The sequence below is a fragment of the Megalobrama amblycephala genome, linkage group LG20 (genome assembly GCF_018812025.1).
Source record: "Megalobrama amblycephala isolate DHTTF-2021 linkage group LG20, ASM1881202v1, whole genome shotgun sequence".
Lineage (NCBI taxonomy): Eukaryota > Metazoa > Chordata > Actinopteri > Cypriniformes > Xenocyprididae > Megalobrama > Megalobrama amblycephala.
In genome coordinates, this window is record NC_063063.1 from 12,106,433 (window position 1) to 12,127,585 (window position 21,153).

Genomic DNA, 21,153 nt, shown 5'->3' on the forward strand with positions numbered 1-21,153 from the left:
GACAATGAATTTACCATAGAAAAATACAGATAATAAATACAAACGTCAATTGTTTTTTTTTTTTTTTTTTTTTTTTTTTGTGTGCTCTGCCCTCTTACAAAACATTCGGCACATTGTTCTGAAGCACAAGTGTCATGGGCATGATATTACCAGGGTTAGATTCTCAGTACTGATGATGACATTGCTAACTACGCTTAATTAGAAAATCACCAGAGATATCCGAGTTTAACATGGCCGATCATTACCTGATCATACAGTATTACCCTGTTTACTGGAATAAACAAGGCTTGTAGTCTGCAAGAGTCATCTCAACAACCACGGGTTAATGTAATGTACATGTGATATCATTTTTGTCTTTCACTTTCCTTCTGTCACTTTCTTATCCTCCTTTTTTTTCCCTCCCATGTGAGCCACAAGTGCTCACTTCTCCTTCTGGCTGCTCTCTTCCCCTTTGTTCTCTAATTTCACATCTTCCTCAGATTCCCCCTCCACTCTCTTTTCCTTCTAATGGTATTTTTTTAATATTCCAGCTTTCCAAAATATTCAGATACGTTTTAATCATAAATAGCAAATAATATATATGGTCTTGGTTTTAAATACAAAAATACCACTACAAACAAGTTGCTCTAATATTAGTACAAATATGACCCTCACACATACTGAATCATATTACAAGTAATGGGGCTGCATACCTTACCATTACTAAACTAATAACTCATTACAACAAGTAAACATTACAAAAAAACAAAAAAAAACAAAAAAACACAATAATTAAAAGAATGACCCCAAACTAGTCAAACAGAAGTAGTATATAGACAGATCACAGCACAAATTACCTTCAAACATCTTGTTTGGAACACAAATAAAATAGCTTTTATGTCTGTTGTTGAACATTTGTCTTTTATACAAACATTAAAATATATAAATGGCATGTATCAATAGATCTGCATGTTCTCTAGTCCCATGATACGTTAATACCATGGAGATATTCCAGCACAACTAACCATCTGAAATGTTGGTGGTCCCACATGATAGCAAGTTTTAGCACTATTTTTTTTATGTATCACCAGCCAGAAAGCACAGTAATGGGCATAAAAACAGCATAATGCTATCATTAGCAATAGCTTTGTGTAGACTTCTACACTTGTCATGATATTCGAGGCCACAACAACAGTACTGAGATTATTCTTGGACATTTATTAGACTGTATATGCAGTCTGGGTGTGTTTATATATGTAAGTGAATCTGTAATTCCCAAGTGGTACTTGTTTTTCTTCCTGTATATGTGAGTATACATGGTCCTGTCTGTCTGCGCGATCATACTGTGTACCTATGTGTGTCTGCGTCTCCATGCGAGCGAGGTGCCCTAGGATGCTCCTTGCTCTCTAGGGGTGTGCACCTGCTGCGGTGTCTTCACTATGGTAATGACGGAGGCTGTGTTCAGACGGGGTGTGGTGGCTAGCAGACTGCCTCCTCCAGATTCCAAACCTCTGGCAAAGCGCTGGAGGGCAGCGAGACGGGCGCCCAGCCCTTCCAGCTCCCGCCTCATGCCTGCGTTCTCGGCTCCCAGCCGCTCCACCTCCCTCTGCAGCTCCTTCTTCTGCTGTTCCAGGGCCTCGCGCTGCGACACGCGCTTCACCCGGCAACTCGCCGCGTAGCCGCGGTTTTTCAGCGTGCGCCGCCTCTGCTTCAGCTTCTGCACCTCCTCGCGTGACAAACCGCGTAAGTGCATGTTGAGCTCGCGCACCGATAGCGACATGAGCTCACTGTCACTCAGCACTGGGACGTTCTCCCCACATTCCCTCTTCACCTGAAACAATGGGACAGTTATATGAAGTAAAACTAAACATACTTTATCGAGGTTAAATTTGATATATATACTTTACAATAGGGTCTCATTTGTTATATTAATGTATTAATTAACATGAACTAAGAAAGCAATACATTTGTTACAGTATTTATTCATCTTTGTTAATGTTAGTTAATAAAAATACTGTTCATTGTTTTGTTAGTTCACAGAGCATTAACTAATGTTAACAAATACAACTAGTGATTTTAATAATGTATTAGTAAATGTTGAAATTCACATTAACAAAGATTAATAAATGCTGTAGAAGTACTGTTCATTCTTAAGTCATGTTAGAGTAGTTAACTAATGTTAACTAATGAAACCTTATTGTAAAGTGTTACCTAATTTATAAGTGATATTTAAGAGCCAATAAATATTGACTACAAAAATATATTTGCTACAGACATTTTTGAATATTGAATATAATAATTTTAACAGAATATTCAGTTACATTTCTGTTAAAAATGGACAGCTGTGGTTGCCAGAAAAATACAGTAAAAATGTTTCGGGTATTACGGTATGTAATATTGGTGCACTATGTGTACTATTAATTTTTTTTTTTAACATAAGAACATTTGTGGCTATTTGTAACTTGAATGCAAGGCTTTCGGTGTCATCCAGTTTGGTTATTTTAGCTGTACGAAAACAGCCCGTTATGCAGTTTGATATTACAAACTGGTATTTCTTATGATATTATTTTAATTTATTATCATGTTTATGAACACTGGTTTGTGGCGCAAATAGTTTTACAGTTTACTGCACTTATTCTTCTAGTTATCTACCTATTGTGGCTAATGAATTGGAAGTCACAGAAATGTATGTTTTTGTTTTGTTTTTTTAAGTCACAGTGATTTAATGTTAATATACCCCAATTTTTTTTTCTTAATGTACTGATAACCACCATAATAATACAGGTGGTTCATCAGAGTTCATCATAATTGTCTGGTCCATAAAACATGGCCAGAATTTGTATATATACAGCGCACAGTATCATACACACAAAGAAAAAATCCCACACAATGACTACTGGGAATGTCCTTTTACCATTTTTACTTACATTATACAGTAATTTATGGATTTTACAAGCACAAACATAAACAGTGTTTATAGTAAAATTACATATGAAGCAGTTACACCATTTACAGTTTTTTTGTGTATATGGAAAGGTAACTTAGTTAACCAATTAACAGGTTTTTACTGTAACATTTTACAGTATTTTTATGTAACAATTACATTTTTTTCAGAAAAAAAGTGTATTCAGTAAAATGATCTTTACCTTGAGTGCTTTACTAGCTCTGCCGTCTGAAGTCATTGTCTGGGTTTTATGTATCCCTGAATGTATCCCTGAAACCTGTAAATACCAAATAATCAGATTAAATCAAGTGAAAATGTTATAAAATCACAGTGTATTGTGAATTTTATTTTATTTTCATTTTTAGTCGATATATCTGCCGATAATTGGCTTTTTTGGTAACACTTTACAATGAGGTTCAATAGTTAACATGAACTAATAATGAACTGCACTTCTACAGCATTTATTAATCTTTGTTAATGTAAATTTCAACATTTACTAATAGGCCTACATTATTAAAATCTTGTTAACATTAGTTAATGTACTGTGAACTAACATGAACAAACAATGAACAACCGTATTTTCATTAACTAACGTTAACGAAGATAAGTAAATACAGTAACAAATGTATTGCTCATGCTTAGTTCATGTTAGTTAATACATTAACTAATGATCCTTATTGTAAAGTGTTACCGCTTTTTATTATCGGCATAGATTTTTTTTTTTTTTAGCAATTCCTTAATTTCTGATATTAATACAGAATCAAGAAGTTTAAGTGAAGGCCCACTTACACCAAGAATGATAACTATATTAGCATCCACACCAATGCACAATATCGTTATGTTTATTCTAAGCTCGCGCTGCAGTTTTGCCATCTGTGCTTTAAATGCTCGAGCTCTTTAAAGCAGGAAGGATTCTGACTGGCTGTCAAAAAATCATTTTGAAAGTAATACCAATGTGTTTCCAATGTATTGTTTCTCTGTACCATTATCTTTATAGTTGTAATGTGGACTAGATTTTTAAAACTATATCTTTATCGTTATAGTTATCGTCCTTGGTGTGAACGGAACTTAAATTTGTTTATTTTACAGATTATCATGTTCAAATTATTTTTTATATTGATCAATCATTTCTAAATATGTAAAATAAATATAAATACATTTAAATGCAGTAATTGTTATGTGTTATTTACCATCTTTAAATAAATGGTATGATGTAATATCGGCTTTGTAAGATGTCGACATCAGCCATAAAAAAAATCATACCGGTCGACCCGAACAGGTGTATCGTGTCATAGCTGTTAATGTATCGTGGGTTTTAGCAGGGTGTACTGACCAATGAGAAGAATCTAGAAGACAGGAACTAGACGTTTATAAATATAAAATGTGGTGTGTGTGGTCAAATTGTTAACACTGCATCTTTAAGACCAACATAAACTTCCAATTCTTTCCATTTTTCTAAATCTAGACTTCCCGTATCCAAACTGTAGCACTTTTTTTCTTGACAGTGAATCATGACTGGTCAAAGTCCAGATGAAGAACTAAACGCTGCTGCTGACCATGAGTTTCCCGTCATGTGTGGGAAGTGCACCTATCATCCGCGAGCTGCCTCAAATAACCGCCTGAGCTTTTCCACAGAGTCACAGTGATTCAGCACAAGTCCTCCATTCCTATCTTCGCAACAGCTCCTTACTTTCCTTTCACATCTCATGTTTTACGTCATTTATAAAATTCCCAGTAACTCAGTAACAACAAATATTATCACTCACATATAAAATGATCTCATATAAAACCCAGACAGACGATTGAGTGAAACAACAAAAGTCTTGGACTGTCGTTTTCCCTCAAACGTCTTCAGTTCACATGCTCCAAAATAAACACTGCGTAGCGTACCCAGCGACAATTTAATACAATATTTCAATTTTATTATTTGTATATAAAACATAATAAATAGGTGTAACAACGCAAGAACTCGTTTATTACATAAGACATTAACGTACCAGTTCAAACCAAACCAATACATTGCTGACTAGTCGTTTCTCATAGTAAACAACATAACGTTACATGTTTAGCGTAGTTTCTGACCATAATATATCAAAAAATGTTAATAAAAACATGTATAAATCTTATTTTAACGGTGTGAATCGACAACATCTAAGCTATTTCCTTATTACGCGTTAGCTTGTTGCTACACCTAACATCGTGATATAAACACACGCTATATGCGCTCATGATGACTAATACTATTAAAATGTATAATATACGACTCCAAATAATCTTAATACAACATTTGAGCCATAACAGTATCAATTGTGGATGTTATGTTAAAACAAACACTGTGACGGCATGTACTACAGCAGCTTTGCTAACAGCCCTCCGTTTCCTTAGTGTAAACAAATGTCGAAAGGAGGAAAAAATAGAAAATCTTGCCTGGTGTTGATTTCTCTTCTGAGCTGATTTCAAACGAATGTGAATATGGATCAGTCCACGATTCTCACTACTGGTCCGGTATTTCGACTGACATACGTTATCGCAGCACGGCCCGTGTTTAGACGGACTAGAGAGCTAAACGCCTTTTTCCCGGAATCAGTCCACCATCAGCGGGGCTGGATCCTTTCATTCATAAAAAACACACACAAGATGACTCAAGCCTTTAAGAATGAGGGCGGGACCTCGGCACACAAAAATATCAGTCAACAACGTTGTGAAACATTTTTGTATTAACCCATTAAATCCCATCGACATTTATGTTTATAAGGTCTAAAAAAAGAGTTGATGTAGCCTGTTTTACAATGAAAGTGCAAACTGTCAACATGTTTACAAGGTGAGCACAGCCATTGAATAAAATGTATAATCCATAAAAATGGATAATCTCCTAATGTCAGTCTCTTTCATTAAAGGATTAGTTCACTTTCAAATAAAATCTTCCTGATAATTTACTCACCCCCATGTCATCAGTCGAAAAGAAATTAAGGTTTTTGATGAAAACATTCCAGGATTATTCTCCTTATAGTGGACTTCAATGGCCTCCAAACGGTTGAAGGTCAAGCTTCAAAGGGCTTTAAACAATACCAGATGAGGAATAAGGGTTTTATCTAGCGAAACAATTGGTCATTTAAAAAAAAATATGAAAAAAAAATATATATGTATATGCTTTATAAACACAAATGATCATTGAAGCACAAAACCGCCAAAACCGCACTTTCGTATTCTTCAAAAAGCTTACGCTGTATGTCCTATGCCATCCCTATATATTCAACTTACGGAACGAACGCAGCGCCAGTTCTGTTTTTTCCGGAAGCACGTGCAATGTGATCATTTGTGTTTATAAAGCATATACGGTTGTATTTTTTTCGAAAATGACTGATCGTTTCGCTAGATAAGACCCTTATTCCTCGTCTGGTATCGTTTAAAGCCCTTTGAAGCTGCACTGAAACTGTAATTTTGAACTTCAACCGTTTGGAGGCCATTGAAGTCCACTATAAGGAGAATAATCCTGGAATGTTTTCCGTCAAAAACCTTAATTTCTTTTCAACTGAAGAAAGAAAGACATGAACATCTTGGATGACATGGGGGTGAGTAAATTATAAGGAAATTTTTATTTGAAAGTGAACTGAATCCTTTAAGTTTGTACATGCTAATGTTTTTTGAGCTTGTATTGTATCATTTTAACATTTCAACCCCCTTAAATGTTTGAATTTATATGTTGAAATTTGTATTGAAAGATGTCTGTCAAAGCTCCATAAAAGAAAGAAGGCTATATGTAAAACACATTCATACAGCATATACATATTTTATACATAACCTATGTTTCAAAGCTATATAAGGTAAGACTTCTCTTTTTCCTATATATATCATGATTACAATACAAACAAACATTTATGAGATCATATTTGTAATCAGTGTGGCAACACCCTTATTTTTGAATAATTACTAGGACTAACTGATTCATTGCAATTACAAATTACTGTTACATAAAAAAAAAAAAAAAATGAACCAAAGTAAAAGGAAATGGTTTTCGCAATTCTTTTCCCTCACAAAATTGCATGTTACTAAAAAAGCTGCTGGATGTTAATGCAGCCTATTGTTTACTACTTTAACCTTGTAGTTTCCCATTGATTTTAACACATGCTTTCACTAACTTAAAAACGTCTTTTGAAAAGTTTCATCCAAGTATTAATGCAAACCAAATGTGTTACATTGCATCAGACAAACAAAAAAAATAATATCTATTGATTCCAAACTCCCACATTAGACTTTTTTTGTGAAGTGACGTGTAAACTACGTGATTTGGGTTCCTCTTCTGCTTCACATTAATAAAACCAGGGGGAATTGTGTCAGTGAGCGCAATCTTCCACTATTTCATCGTCCCACCTACTACGCAATCATGAACTGCAGTAAGACCTCCCTGTCGATAGGTGTCTCAAAATATGTCGTTGTGCTTCCTTACAAGGAACCGGGCGAAGTACATCCGTCTCACGTGTAACCCAAGTGACCTCAGGTTTCAATGCGTGCTCTTTGAATCTAAATCACTGTGAAGCTGTAAAACACTGTTGTGGTCTTTTGACAATTATAATTTAAAGCTTATCGTTGAAATTGGCTTCCGTCATATTTTAAATGGCTACCATCCAGGAGCTTTCTCCAGACACTGGCCGTGTGGAGACACGACCGCCCGCAGACGAGATCGAGGGAGATGATGAAGATGAAGAGGTACTTGATTGCTTCTGCAATTTTGCTTGACCTCAAGAAATTGTAAAGATATTGGACAATATGAGGAAACAGACCAAAGCTTGTTTGGTGCTGGCATAGCCAATATTAGCTATTTAGCCGGCCAAACCTTGCATGAAATGAAGAGACTGCGTTTTAAGCAGTTTGAGTATTTCTCTCACTTTTTTCCCCACAACTCTCCCCACAAGAGATAATTCTCTTTATATATATATATATATATATATATATATATATATATATATATATATATATATATATATATATATATATATATAATGCATTATAAATATATATATATATATATATATATATATATATATATATATATATATATATATATATATATAATGCATTATAAATAAATGACTTTTTACGTTATAGCGTTTGCCCTTTTAATATCAATGTTAACATATCATATACACAAAGTATATCAACATCATATTGCACACTGTCAGTAGAAGCCTTCAGTTTTTAAATGTACGTGATGAATAAGCTTTTTCATTGTGTCCTGAGTTACCATTTTGACTTTTACTTTATTTTGTCTCATGGCTGCATTTTAGAGACTTCTTTTTTTAATTTCTTCTCTCCCAGCTGGATGAAACATTGTTGGAGAGGTTGTGGGGTCTCACAGAGATGTTTCCAGAATCACTGCGATCAGCAGCTGAAGTTTCTGCACAGTGTTCGCTATCTGTAGCCAAAAAACTTTACAGGTGGGTTGCTGGCAGTTGACCTCACAATTAAACCCGTACTGGTGCTTTAATTCTACAAACGATGATCTTTTAGGCTACATATTATTTAAGCATCTTTTTTTTTTTTTTTAATTTCTGCATTGTGCTTTCTTGTAGTTTCTCCCGCTCGGCTCTATGGGTCGGTACCACTTCCTTTATGATTCTGGTTCTGCCGGTTGTCTTTGAGACTGAGAGGTTACAGCTGGAACAACAACAATTACAACAGCAGAGACAGGTAATTTCGCACCAAACTCTTCACCTTCCTTGTTATACCATACCCACCTAGTAATTTGGTGAGCTGTATGACCAAACTTGTATATGACAGAATGAGTATTTTTATATAATAGTAACAGTATAGTTATTTTTGCTCAAAAGTAATAAAAAATTGCTTTATATTTTAATAATCATTGGTTGTAACTTCACAATCCAAAAGATTATACATACAAATGAAAGAGTCTTATGGAATTAGTGCAAAAATAGCGTCACATTATGTAACACTTGTTTAAAAAAAAACTCAAAACAGTGTGTGTATATATATATATATATATATATATATATATATATATATATATATATATATATATATATATATATATATATAATATTTTTTATATATATATATATCTCTCAGGGCTCGACAGTATGAACTGCCCGATGGCCCAGGACCAGTGTGAATGACACTTGGGACAGTTGATGGAACTGTCACTTGCCCGATCGGGCCAGTGCTGTAGGGGCGTTATCGTTATATATTGTCTATGATATTGTAATTGTTGATTTAATGATCTGACAATATTAAGTATGTCTCTCACATTACAAAAATCATACAAAAACACACCCATTGAGTGCACGCATACACTATGTGACGTAGTCTAGTAGCATAGACTAGTGCACGTGCATATTTAGTGTAAGCTTTCACTCCGTGATTTAGACTATTAAAGGATTAGTTCACTTTCAAATTAAAATTTTCCTGATAATTTACTCACCCCCATGTCATCCAAGATGTTCATGTCCTTCTTTCTTCAGTGGAAAAGAAATTAAGGTTTTTGATGAAAACATTCCAGGACTTTTCTCCATATAGTGGACTTCAATGGAGCCAAACGGCTGAAGGTCAAAATTACAGTTTCATTGCAGCTTCAAAGCGTTCTACACAATCCCAGACGAGAAATAATGGTCTTATCTAGAGAAACCATCGCTCATTTTCTAAAAAAAAAAAAAATAATAATAATAATAATATACGTTTTAACAATAAATGCTCATCTTGAACTAGCTCTCTTCTTCTCTATTTGAATTCCAGCAGTGTAGACAGTGCTAAGTGTATTACTGCCCTCCACAGGTTTGGTAAATTTGAACTAATTGTTATATATACTTGCACTAGAATATTGTATATGACAATTTAGTTCAAACTTTGACCTGTGGAGGGCAGTAATACACTTAGCAGCGTCTACACTGCTGGAATTCAAGAAGAAGAGAGCTAGTTCAAGATGAGCATTTATGGTTAAAACGTATATTTTTTTTTTTTTTTTTTTTTTTTTTTTAGAAAATGAGTGATGGTTTATTTCTTTCTAGGATCGCTGTAAACTGTAATTTTGACCTTTAACCCTCTGGAGTCTGAGGCTGATTTGGGGCCTGGAGAAGTTTTGACATGCCCTGACATTTGTGCTTTTTTCAGTTGTTCATAAACATATTAATGACACAAGTGTCATTACACTGTATTCAGCACAAACTAGGCTACCATAATATGTGAGGAACATGTGTGTACATGTTTGTGTTTTGAAGGAATAACGTTTATGCGTGGTTACTGAAAAAACAAAAAACTTAAGTCACTGATATAAGGCCAATAAAAGTATATTAAATCTGTGTTCACAAGACTTTTGGGTATTGAAGGTTGTAGACTAGAGTTTTTGCTTCAAAATTATGTAAAAATTATGCTGACTACTCTTTCATTTATAACAATATACTGATTTAGTTTTTGTAAGACACTTTTTGCCAAGAAACACGGTATGCGAGGAGGCGTGAATCTCCATGAATAATGGCTCATTTTCACCTGTGAAGACAAAAGAATTGAATAGTAATGACCTGAAAAGACTTGCATATTAATGAGGCATTTCAGTCAGGTAGGCTGTGAAAAAAAACTTCTGTGATGTCTCAAGCTCATCATGGTATATGAAACATACAGAAAAATTTTATTACAATATAAAATAATGGTTTTATATTATACTTTAAAATATAATGTATTTCTGTGATGCAAAGAGTCTGAATATAGGCTTTTAGTTTAAAAGCATGCACATTTGGAGAAATATAGGATTCTCATATGGTTATGTCAATTTTCTATACAGAGGAGTTATTTTTTATTTAATATTCATTGTTATCTCTATGAGCGCTGGTGTTTGCAATTCATACTGCAGCCGGAGGGCGCTCTGTGCATTTTAGTCCACAAATTCACCTAAGAAGAAGACGATATTCCATGAATGGTGTTTACCAATTCATACTACAGCCGGAGGGCGCTAAAGAAACAAAAACTCACTTAAAACTTATCAATAGAAGAAAACAAACAGGAATTTACTGAATGTCTTCCAGAGATCGCTAACCATGGCTTTTTCATCCAGATAAACAATTTCAAGGCAATAAATACACGATTGAGATGATGAATGCATGTGTTGTCTCTGAATTTGCCTGTGAATAGCGCTGGCTCCGTGGGTGTGGCCGCATTAGTGGGTAATGAGCTGAATCACGGACTTCTGACATGGCTCTCTTTTCATACAGATTACATAAACACAGAATGTTTGTTTTCAATTCGACTTGCACGATTTAAAACCTGACATTTCAACGTTTTGTTAGACATAAGTATGAATTTTTTGTGATTAGTATTCACTAAGTTACACTTCATTTTCTGAGAACTATCAGATTGGACTTCGTTCAGAGGGAGATGAGAGATCACGCATCATGTTAGTTTTCTTTATTTTACAAAAAGCACAACATTTTGTTTTTACTCTGAGTGTATACAAATAAAAGGAGATATTCTATAGTTTCAATTGATGTATTACTTATGTCTCTATGACAAAAAATGACAGAGTATTTTAAGTCTGTTTTGCTGCAATGTGAAAAAAAACCTGCAAAACGCGCCGGCGCGTTTTTAGACCTCAGAGTGTTAACTGTTTGGGCTCTACTGAAGTTCACTATATGGAGAAAAATCCTGGAATGTTTTCATCAAAAACCTTAATTTCTTTTCAACTGAAGAAAGAAAGACATGAACATCTTGGATGATGATGGGGGTGAGTAAATTATCAGGAAATTTTAATTTGAAAGTGAACTAATCCTTTAAAATGCATTTAGAATGGCTCCAGATTTCAAGATAAGGGTCAAAAATGCCCACTGTATATCTTTTATATTTATATAATTTAATATACTTAAAGGGTTACTTCAGGATTTAGCATTAAGCTTTGTATTAGTAGAATACCACTAGTATTTTCGAATTACCGTGCTTTCCCCCTTCATATCAGCCCGAGATGAGAGATTTATGCATTTTATTCTGTAAAAGCCTCCGAGACGCAAAAATCGTAATTTTGCGTCATCGGAGGCTTTTTTGGCCAGAGGCTTAAAACTACAGCCAGTAATAGCAGGTAGTTCCGCATTTTTTCACCACGCCCATACATATGCGCGTTTGAGGTTACTCACGGACATAGATCAAAGATTTTATCAAAAGTGGGTGTCAATTATATTTTTAAGCTTACAGTAATTAACTTTATTTTGTCTGCACTACATTGATGGTTCATCTCGCAAATTTATCAGTCTCTGCAGTCATCTCAACCAATACAGCAACAGGCTTTTGTGGTAACGTTAGCATAAATAGATAAATAAACTCAGTTTTACAGAACAGAGGCTTTACTTTGATAACAGTCAACTTATATGCAACTTATATGTAATTGTCTATCTAACGTTACTTTGCTAAGTTTGCAGTTTTACTGCTACCTACAACACTACATACAGGGAGTGCAGAATTATTAGGCAAGTTGATTTTCTGATCATATTTTTTTTCCAAGCACATTTTACCAATTCCAATCCACATCAATCTTAATAACTACTATTAATATTGTTTTTAATCATTTATAAGTGATATATAATTGTTCATGAAGGATGGAAATGAAAAATGCCTTATATTCAGGTGTGCAGAATTATTAGGCAGGTTTTCTTTTACAGGCAAAATGAGCCAAAAATAAAGATTTAACTCAAGACTGAAAAGTCAAAAATTATTAAAGCTTATGAGAAGGACGCAATACTAATGCAATACTAGAAATTGCAAAGTTAAAGCATGACCAAGGGACAGCAAAATGCTCATTGGGTCAGCGGGGTCATACAAAAACAAGTGGAAAAGAAAAGACGTGTTAACTGCAAAATAATTAAGAATTAAGGTGAAGAATTAAGTGTGAAACCATCAGGAACCCTTTAGTCTCCAGCGCCACCATTTTCCAGAACCTACCTGGAGTCTCCAGAAGTGCAAGGTGTCAGGATCTCAGAGACTTGTGTTAGGTAAAGAAACCTAAAAAATGACCCGCTCTTAATAAGAATCACAAGCTGAAGTGTTATAAAATACATGAAGACTGAGTTTTATAGGCCTTATAGACAGACGGCTTGAGAATGACTCCTGAAGGACCAGCACCACATCCTCTTGTACCACTGTTTGAAGAATTTATCTTCCAAAATCTGGCAGTAAGATGTGGGAGTTCACTTTTAGTCTATCTATTATCCTGAAATGTCTGTCTTGCAGAGATGGACTAAAAATGATCTTCCAAAACTTACTGCCAGATTTTGGAAGATAAATTCTTCAAACAGTGGTACAAGAGGATGTGGTGCTGGTCCTTCAGGAGTCATTCTCAAGCCGTCTGTCTATAAGGCCTATAAAAACTCAGTCTTCATGTATTTTATAACACTTCAGCTTGTGATTCTTATTAAGAGCGGGTCATTTATTAGGTTTCTTTACCTAACCCAAGTCTCTGAGATCCTGACACCTTGCACTTCTGGAGACTCCAGGTAGGTTGCAGTTCTGGAAAATGGTGGCGCTGGAGACTAAAGGGTTCCTGATGGTTTCACACTTAATTCTTCACCTTAATTCTTAATTATTTTGCAGTTAACATGTGTCTTTTCTTCTCCACTTGTTTTTGTATGACCCCGCTGACCCAATGAGCATTTTGCTGTCCCTTGGTCATGCTTTAACTTTGCAATTTCTAGTATTGCATTAGTATTGCGTCCTTCTCATGAGTATTTAATAATTTTTGACTTTTCAGTCAGAGTTAAATCTCTTTTTTGGCTCATTTTGCCTGTAAAAGAAAACCTGCCTAATAATTCTGCACACCTGAATATAAGGCATTTTTCATTTCCAGCCTTCATGAACAATTATATATCACTTATAAATGATTAAAAACAATATTAATAGTAGTTATTAAGATTGATGTGGATTGGAATTGGTAAAATGTGCTTGGAAAAAAAATATGATCAGAAAATCAACTTGCCTAATAATTCTGCACTCCCTGTATAGGCTACTGTGTTATCAGTCTAGTATCAGCGAGTCTTACCTCTAGGCAAATACGCTTAGTACCAGATGCCCAGGCTGTTCGTCCTCTGGGAAAGTGAATATCGATGGTATCGCGGTGTCCTTCAGAATGGTTCTCTTCATTGCAAAGATATTTGGCTCGTAGTCCTCGTGCTTGAAATGGAGACTACATATTCTGCGTTTTTTTAGGTTTTCTATAACGGTGTCATCTCCAAACTTCGGGTGTTTGATGACCCGCAGCCACTGTTTACATCGCTCCAAATCTTTAACTTAATCGGAAAATGATGGAAACTTACTTGTCCTTTCCTGGTTTTGGGTGTACATCCAGGTACAAAGCAATTTAGCACCATTTCGCTGTAAATGTATGAACTAACTCACGATTTATTTGTTTGAATTTTCCTGGTAATGCCGCCTGTAGGCGTGGTTTGGGCGTGGCCATCGCAAGGGCAGCAAAACAAGTGCATTCTGGGAGTTGTTGTCTTTCATCCACATTAGTCAAAAATACATTTTCTGCCTTTTCTCAGTCTAGAAAGCTCCAAATTCAAAAATAATTTCACATTTCTACTACATAAATGACCAATTTTAAATACACATTCATCTTTCCAGGGGTGAAGTACCCCTTTAACTAATACTACACAACGAGTGCCATTTTTCTCCAAATATCAGCATGATTACAGATGTGATATTGATTTTATACAACGAACAGTTTAATAAATAAGCAGTTTATATTAAGTGATTTACATTTTGGACACCAAATCGCTTGTTTCACTCTATTTCAGCAACAAAAATAGTTCCAAACAAAGTCCACAGAATTTTTTGCGTCTCTGAGCAACATTTCCTGATTGAATCACCGTTTGAATGAATCGGTTGAATCTCAATGATTCGTTCATTAACAGGGACTTGCTGCCACCCCCGGCGGGTTTAATTTCACATTTAAAGTATCTTTTCATTTTATAAATGATTTCAAATAACAGCATTTAACCTTTTTTCTATTTTATTACTTACTGTTTACTTGTCTAGCAATATTTAACATTTAAGTGAGTTAACCTAGCAGCTTTTGGTATCATAACCTTATTTATTAAGGTTAAGTGTATCAAAAACAACAGAAACAATAACTAGGCTTATTTTATAGGTCCAGTTTTCTTTTCTTTTACTTTATTAAGTTTTTGTCTGAAAATTTTGGCAGGGCAAGGAAAAATTTGAACCTCTGGCCCAACCAGGCCAGCAGAAAAAATCCTTAGCATTGAGCCCTATAAATAAAAATACTATTGATATAATAAAATGTTGAGACACTAAATTCGAATTGGATGAGCCATATTTAAAGCTACAGACTTCAAAAGTCTATTATCCTTTGATTTTTCAAATACTTTTTTGCTTCGTTTCGAAGTTTGTAATGTTATTCACTTCATAGTACCTCAACCTTAAACAAGTGAACTTTATCTTACACATCCCTTAAAAATAGTTTCTTCCTCATCTTGACTTGTTTGGGATACGTCCTACTGCATTTATGCATTATTTCATGTTTATTTGTCATTCCCACATGTAAATAATGTAAAGCAGTCCTCACTTCTCTTATAAATCTTTGGTTAACATGTTAAATATCATTGAAATGCCTTTTTGTAAAAAAAAAAAAAAAAAAAAAGTTCGAGTAATTATGCCTGTTTATTTTTTTATTTATGTGTTTTATGTTTCTTTCTCATTAAAATATGAATTCATTTCTCATTTGTTTTGTCCTTTTTTCTGCTTTTAATAGATTTTGTTGGGTCCGAATGCTGGCATGTCTGGAGGAATGCCTGGAATGATGCCTCCTGCTCCTGGAAAGCTGTGATGATGTATATAATGTAACATCCATGAGTTGTAGAAGAAGAAGGGGAAAGAGAGAGGAAGCAGGAACTGGAGAAAAGAAGATGCTGTGGTTGGTCAACATCAAGAAGTCATTACCCTGTATAGATTCTGTACAATGGAGATCATGATGACTTTTTATGAACTTTCCTCTCTCTCTGCCTTTCTCACAAAAACATTCTGCATAGACTGACGTCCAAGCTCTGACCTTTTACTTTTTTTTTTTTTTTTTTTTTTTTTTAATTATAGCTGTCTATCTAATAACATGTGTTTCAGAGAGAGACTATAGCATCTGTTGGGAATATTTTGACTGTGTTGTAGGTGCATTATATTTCTAAGAGAGTGTTTACGGTGCAATGTTGGCCATTGTAATGCCGGATTAACACTGAGGTTGTAGAGAACCTATAACAGCATTTAAAAGATCTGTAATATTTATCAGGGCATGCAAAGCCAATGTTGATTTTGAAACTTTCTCTGTCGGTTGTTTCTCGTTTTTGATTCAGAAATGTTAACGTTTAGAAGTGGTTCTCTACCAAACAGTGTCTTTTACAGGTAGAACTAATATCATGCAAAGCTTCTGCAGTGTTTATTCCACAGAAAAAGCCATACAGTGTGCAGAATCATTGTGAAATATTAGAGAAATAATGTTTCCAAACATGGTACTTTCAATAGTGAGTAATCCTGTTTGCTCTACATGATGGGAATAAAAACAAGTCCTCCTCTGTCATTCTTTTGTGCATACTTTATATTGCAGAATGATTAAACTGCGTTTTTCATATGTTGAAGTGACGAAGAATAGTAGAGCCAGACTGGTTGAAGTGCGCCTCAGAAATTCAAGCAAAATAAAAGTCGCAAATTTCAGTTGACACTCCAGTGATGATTTGATCAAAATAGAATAGGTTACCTCAACCTAACATTAATAATCTTTTAATGTTGAATAAAATATTCCCACAGATCAAACAAAATTTTCCTCATAATGACTATTGCTAAATTCGGAACTGCATACTACTTTTACTATTTCTGCCATACAAAGATATAGTAAACTTAGTGTAGTGTACTAGTATGCGTTTCAGAGGTGGAAATGACGCCACGACAAGGAATGACGTCAAGTTTAAAAGTCCTAGTTCGTATAAAAAATAACTAATTATTTCCACACAAGATTTATGATCATTTCACTTTTTAGTTTAAATTATCATACTTTCTTGAAAAAAAAAGGCTATTTGTGATCATGTTTTGAGATCGTAGCAAAAATAAACTTTATAAAACAAAGTCATGGTAAAACTTTCAAAACAGTTTTAAAGAAAAATCTAAAAGTAAATAGACAATAAAAATCTGCGACGTGTTCGTGGTCTGCAGGATCATAAAAAACTTACGTTTTTTACATTTCAGGTCGGTTTTTGATAAAATAGAGAAAACAGAACCATTTAGATGTATTATAAGTGTTTTATGTAGTTTAAAAATTACAACCATTAAAAACTGAAACTTTAATGTGCGTATGACGTTCATGGCAGCTGTCCGACTTGAGCGCGGGAACAGATGCGCGGCGCGCGCAAGACAGTGTCAATCAGCGCGAGATCACTGAGTTGAGCAGATTCTGTCAGCTTTCCCTGAGGTAATAAACGTGAGGTAAAATGTCAATTACATTCATTTATTTTTGTCAAAAAAGTTATTTTACACCCTTAATACGACGAGGGACATGACACTAACTGTTCCTGTGACAGCTACAGCGAGAGTTAATAAGTTATTTTTGAAACAGCCAGCTAACAGTTAACAGCCGCCACTTTAAAAAGATTTATGCAGATACTTAATACCGATTGACTCGGTTAACTAGTCGCCGAAACCGATGTATTTAATTGTAAACTTTCTTTTTAAATCATCTATAGTATGAAAGGTTTGGAAGACCAGGCGTTGGAGGATGAGTCGGGATACCAAGAAGATGAGGTGATTCACATTCAATTCTATGAGCCAGCCAATACAATTTCAGTCGTGTTAGTAAAGTCTTTACTACTACGTATAAATATTACGTGTTTCAAAATACATTTAATGAAACCAAAAAACTTTTAAATGAGAAATTTGTCGTTTACTTGTTTTTTTAAGGTTTTTTTTATAGCAAAGAGTTCAGAGATGACATTAATACAACTTTGCAAACATTACACAGAATGTATCAACAATACATACAATGTCATCTGAACATATGGAGAGAAAAAAAAGTTGACAATGACTGTTAAATAGCTTTTTTTAGAACATAAAGAAAAGAGGATTAAAAAAAAACACCAAAACAAGTATTAATCACGGTACATGAAAGATCTCATCATATCTATTCAAAAAAGAAATACATTTTTTGTTATTAATTACTCTTAGTTATTTGATTAAATGTTCTACTGCACATAAGAACTTGTTTGTGTGTGTATAACATGAATTAATAATGACATAATTTCCTATAAACCACCCCCTTAGGAATCCTTTTTTCAAGACATTGAGCTCTTACAGAAGCATGGCATTGTAAGTAAATTAATTATTATAAAAGTTATGATAACGTCATCATGACAATGACTGATTCATACCCTTCTCTCTTAAGAACATGGCTGACATTAAGAAACTGAAGTCTGTAGGGATTTGTACTGTGAAAGGCATCCAGATGACCACACGCCGTGCTCTCTGTAACGTAAAGGGACTGTCTGAGGCTAAAGTGGACAAAATAAAGGAAGCTGCTGGAAAGTTGCTGGTAATTTGATGTGACGTCCTGTAATTTGTTAGCATAATACATATTTTTCAATTGTATAGAGTTAATCTTATAGTAAAATTTTGTTTTCTTTCATGTAGACATGTGGATTTCAGACAGCATCTGAATACATTATAAAAAGGAAGCAAGTTTTCCACATCACAACTGGCAGTTTGGAGTTTGAGTAAGAAATAACTGTTTATAGCTCTAAAATACAAAGTCCCGCAGATGACAGGGAGAAAAAAAAATAGATATCTTTGCCATGATTGGAGTAAAATTAATTTTAAAATTTGGCCACAAATTAATAAGTTGTGGAACAAATTCTTATTTGTGGCTACAATATCTATTTTTCCCCACATGTCATGTTGGGGCTCTGTACTCAAACCTACAAGCAGTCACCTGTTTTGTTTTTTTACACAGGGCTGAACATTTTGTCTGATAGAAGTCTTACATTATTTACACATGAAAGGAGAAATATTTTATTCATGTTTTGTTTAGCAAACTCCTTGGAGGAGGTGTGGAGAGTATGGCCATTACTGAGGCTTTTGGTGGTAGGGTGGTGTTATGATTATCAATCAAAATTATTATTTTTTTTAATTTATTTTCCCATACGTCAGTTCTGCCAAAATGACATGTTTTTGTCTTTGTGAATCCTTTCCCATACTTACAGAATTTAGAACAGGAAAGACCCAACTCGCTCACACACTGTGTGGTAAGAACAACAATGTATTTTATATAAATGATATATTTGCAATTTAATTTTTTATTTTAGACCATTAATGTTACTCTTTTTCTGTTTTTCCTAAGTAACTGCTCAGCTTCCTGGTGAATATGGGTATTCAGGAGGAAAGGTCATCTTCATTGATTCCGAAAACACCTTGTATCATTTCTGAATTTGCTTTCTTTGTGTCAAGTTGATTTTTCTAAAACTATTCACTATGGAGAATCCCTTTTCTCCTTAATAATTGTGAACACCAGTCGGCCTGAGAGACTGAAGGACATAGCTGACAGATTCAATGTGGATCATGAAGCTGTACTGGATAATGTGCTGTATGCACGTGCTTATACGAGTAAGAACTTCCCTCTGTTTTTATGCTGAACTTTTTTTTACTTAGAGTTTTGAAATGTCATCTTTTTCATTCATAGGTGAGCATCAGATGGAATTATTAGACTTTGTTGCAGCCAAGTTTCATGAGGAAGGAGGTGTCTTCAAGCTTCTGGTAATTCTATCATTGTAAATGTTCTGAGCTTTACATTTTTAGGAAGTGATTTTACTTGGTCTTGTGGCCTTCAACAAATAATTTTTCACAGATAATAGACTCAATCATGGCTCTGTTCCGGGTGGACTTCTCTGGAAGAGGCGAGCTGGCTGAGAGACAGCAAAAGCTTGCACAAATGCTTTCCAGACTGCAGAAGATCTCTGAAGGTCTGTAAAAATCACCTTCTGTTATATAAATAATGGGAATAAAGACACTACTAGTATAATGGACCCGACATTAAACTTGATAGTAGTCAAGTCTTATCTTCAGTGAAGTAAGCTTCACATGTGAACTTCATTTTTCCGACCTTCACTTCATCAATAAAATCTGTAATTTATAGAGTACAACGTGGCAGTGTTTGTTACCAACCAGATGACTGCAGATCCAGGAGCTGGAATGACGTAAGTAGGAACACTAAACAAATAGGAAAGGGAATGTTGGTGGAATTTTAAACTGATTATTATGATCTTAGGTTTCAAGCAGATCCCAAAAAGCCCATTGGAGGACACATACTAGCACATGCCTCCACCACACGCATCAGCTTGAGGAAAGGACGTGCTGAGTTGAGAATTGCCAAAATATTTGATAGGTAATTTAAAGATTTTCTTGGTAACACTTTACAATAAGGTTCAATTTGTTAATATTAGTTAACTAACAATGAGCATTACATTATGTAAATAGTTACAATATTTATTAATCTTTGTTAATTAAAAAAAATACAACTGTTCATTGTTCATTTGTGTTAGCGGAAGTCCATTAAAAATATTATCATTTGATTTTAATAATGCATTGTTAGTAAATAATAAAATTAACATATCATAACCAAGAGTATTTAAAAAGTATTTAAAAGTATTAATGTTAACAAATGCCTTCTTATTGTAAAGTGTTACTATTTTTGTTTTGCAAAGATAGACATACATTGATATTGTTATGCATATTTATTTATATATTTAGACAGTTATATGATTATCATTTGATTTAAATGCAACAAAACTGCTGCTTTTCTACAGCCCAGACATGCCAGAAAACGAGGCTACTTTTGCCATCATGGCTGGAGGAATAACAGATGCCAAAGACTAAAAATCTACACAGAAAGCATGTTACAAAATGACTCCATTTGGTTCAAGATGGAATCTGTTCAAGTTAACACATAAACCAGTTGTACCTATTTATTTACATGTATATTTATTGTCTGTTTATACATTGTATTTATTCTTTATTTATACTTCACACATCTGTTTATATATTGTATATTTTTAATTGTTTATTTATACAATGCCATTTTAATTGTAAATCAAAAAACGGTTTAATAAAAATCTACTGCAGTCACATATTTACTGTTAATATATTTCTATTTTTGAGTGTTGTACTTGTAGATTTACCATGATAGTCTTAATTTGAAAAGC

At 34.2% G+C, this 21,153-nt stretch overlaps 3 protein-coding genes across 3 annotated transcripts; 2 read left to right on the plus strand and 1 right to left on the minus strand.

The window, feature by feature from the left end:
- Positions 1-49: 49 nt before the first annotated feature.
- maff (v-maf avian musculoaponeurotic fibrosarcoma oncogene homolog F) lies at positions 50-5,567 on the minus strand. Its single transcript, XM_048169989.1, has 3 exons — positions 5,351-5,567; positions 3,126-3,200; positions 50-1,810 (listed from the first exon to the last, which is right to left on the minus strand). Exons 2-3 carry the CDS (start codon positions 3,159-3,161, stop codon positions 1,367-1,369), a joined length of 480 nt encoding a protein of 159 aa, XP_048025946.1. The 5' UTR covers positions 3,162-3,200; positions 5,351-5,567; the 3' UTR covers positions 50-1,366.
- A 1,728-nt stretch (positions 5,568-7,295) lies between these two features.
- On the plus strand, positions 7,296-16,493 carry tomm22 (translocase of outer mitochondrial membrane 22 homolog (yeast)). The gene is made up of 4 exons (XM_048170109.1): positions 7,296-7,630; positions 8,240-8,358; positions 8,494-8,611; positions 15,678-16,493. The coding sequence occupies exons 1-4, from the start codon at positions 7,538-7,540 to the stop codon at positions 15,750-15,752; spliced, it is 405 nt and encodes a 134-aa protein (XP_048026066.1). The 5' UTR covers positions 7,296-7,537; the 3' UTR covers positions 15,753-16,493.
- A 770-nt stretch (positions 16,494-17,263) lies between these two features.
- Positions 17,264-21,080, plus strand: dmc1 (DNA meiotic recombinase 1). The gene is made up of 14 exons (XM_048170108.1): positions 17,264-17,392; positions 17,650-17,707; positions 18,224-18,268; positions 18,345-18,491; positions 18,590-18,672; positions 18,987-19,039; positions 19,159-19,200; positions 19,296-19,368; positions 19,467-19,558; positions 19,635-19,708; positions 19,800-19,914; positions 20,088-20,148; positions 20,220-20,336; positions 20,758-21,080. The coding sequence occupies exons 2-14, from the start codon at positions 17,651-17,653 to the stop codon at positions 20,825-20,827; spliced, it is 1,029 nt and encodes a 342-aa protein (XP_048026065.1). The 5' UTR covers positions 17,264-17,392; position 17,650; the 3' UTR covers positions 20,828-21,080.
- The last annotated feature ends 73 nt before the right edge of the window (positions 21,081-21,153 follow it).

What these genes read in the sequence shown, in the direction of transcription:
- maff (XM_048169989.1), bottom strand. Translation starts at nt 3,161, where the DNA reads ATGACTTCAGACGGCAGAGCTAGTAAAGCACTCAAG. An exon ending in GAGCTAGTAAAGCACTCAAG is followed by an intron (nt 1,811 to 3,125) that starts GTAAAGATCATT and finishes CCATTGTTTCAG; the next exon opens with GTGAAGAGGGAATGTGGGGA.
- tomm22 (XM_048170109.1), top strand. Translation starts at nt 7,538, where the DNA reads ATGGCTACCATCCAGGAGCTTTCTCCAGACACTGGCCGTGTGGAGACA. An exon ending in GAGATGATGAAGATGAAGAG is followed by an intron (nt 7,631 to 8,239) that starts GTACTTGATTGC and finishes CTTCTCTCCCAG; the next exon opens with CTGGATGAAACATTGTTGGA. An exon ending in AATTACAACAGCAGAGACAG is followed by an intron (nt 8,612 to 15,677) that starts GTAATTTCGCAC and finishes TGCTTTTAATAG; the next exon opens with ATTTTGTTGGGTCCGAATGC.
- dmc1 (XM_048170108.1), top strand. Translation starts at nt 17,651, where the DNA reads ATGAAAGGTTTGGAAGACCAGGCGTTGGAGGATGAGTCGGGATACCAA. An exon ending in ATTGATTCCGAAAACACCTT is followed by an intron (nt 19,369 to 19,466) that starts GTATCATTTCTG and finishes TGTGAACACCAG; the next exon opens with TCGGCCTGAGAGACTGAAGG. An exon ending in GATCCAGGAGCTGGAATGAC is followed by an intron (nt 20,149 to 20,219) that starts GTAAGTAGGAAC and finishes TTATGATCTTAG; the next exon opens with GTTTCAAGCAGATCCCAAAA.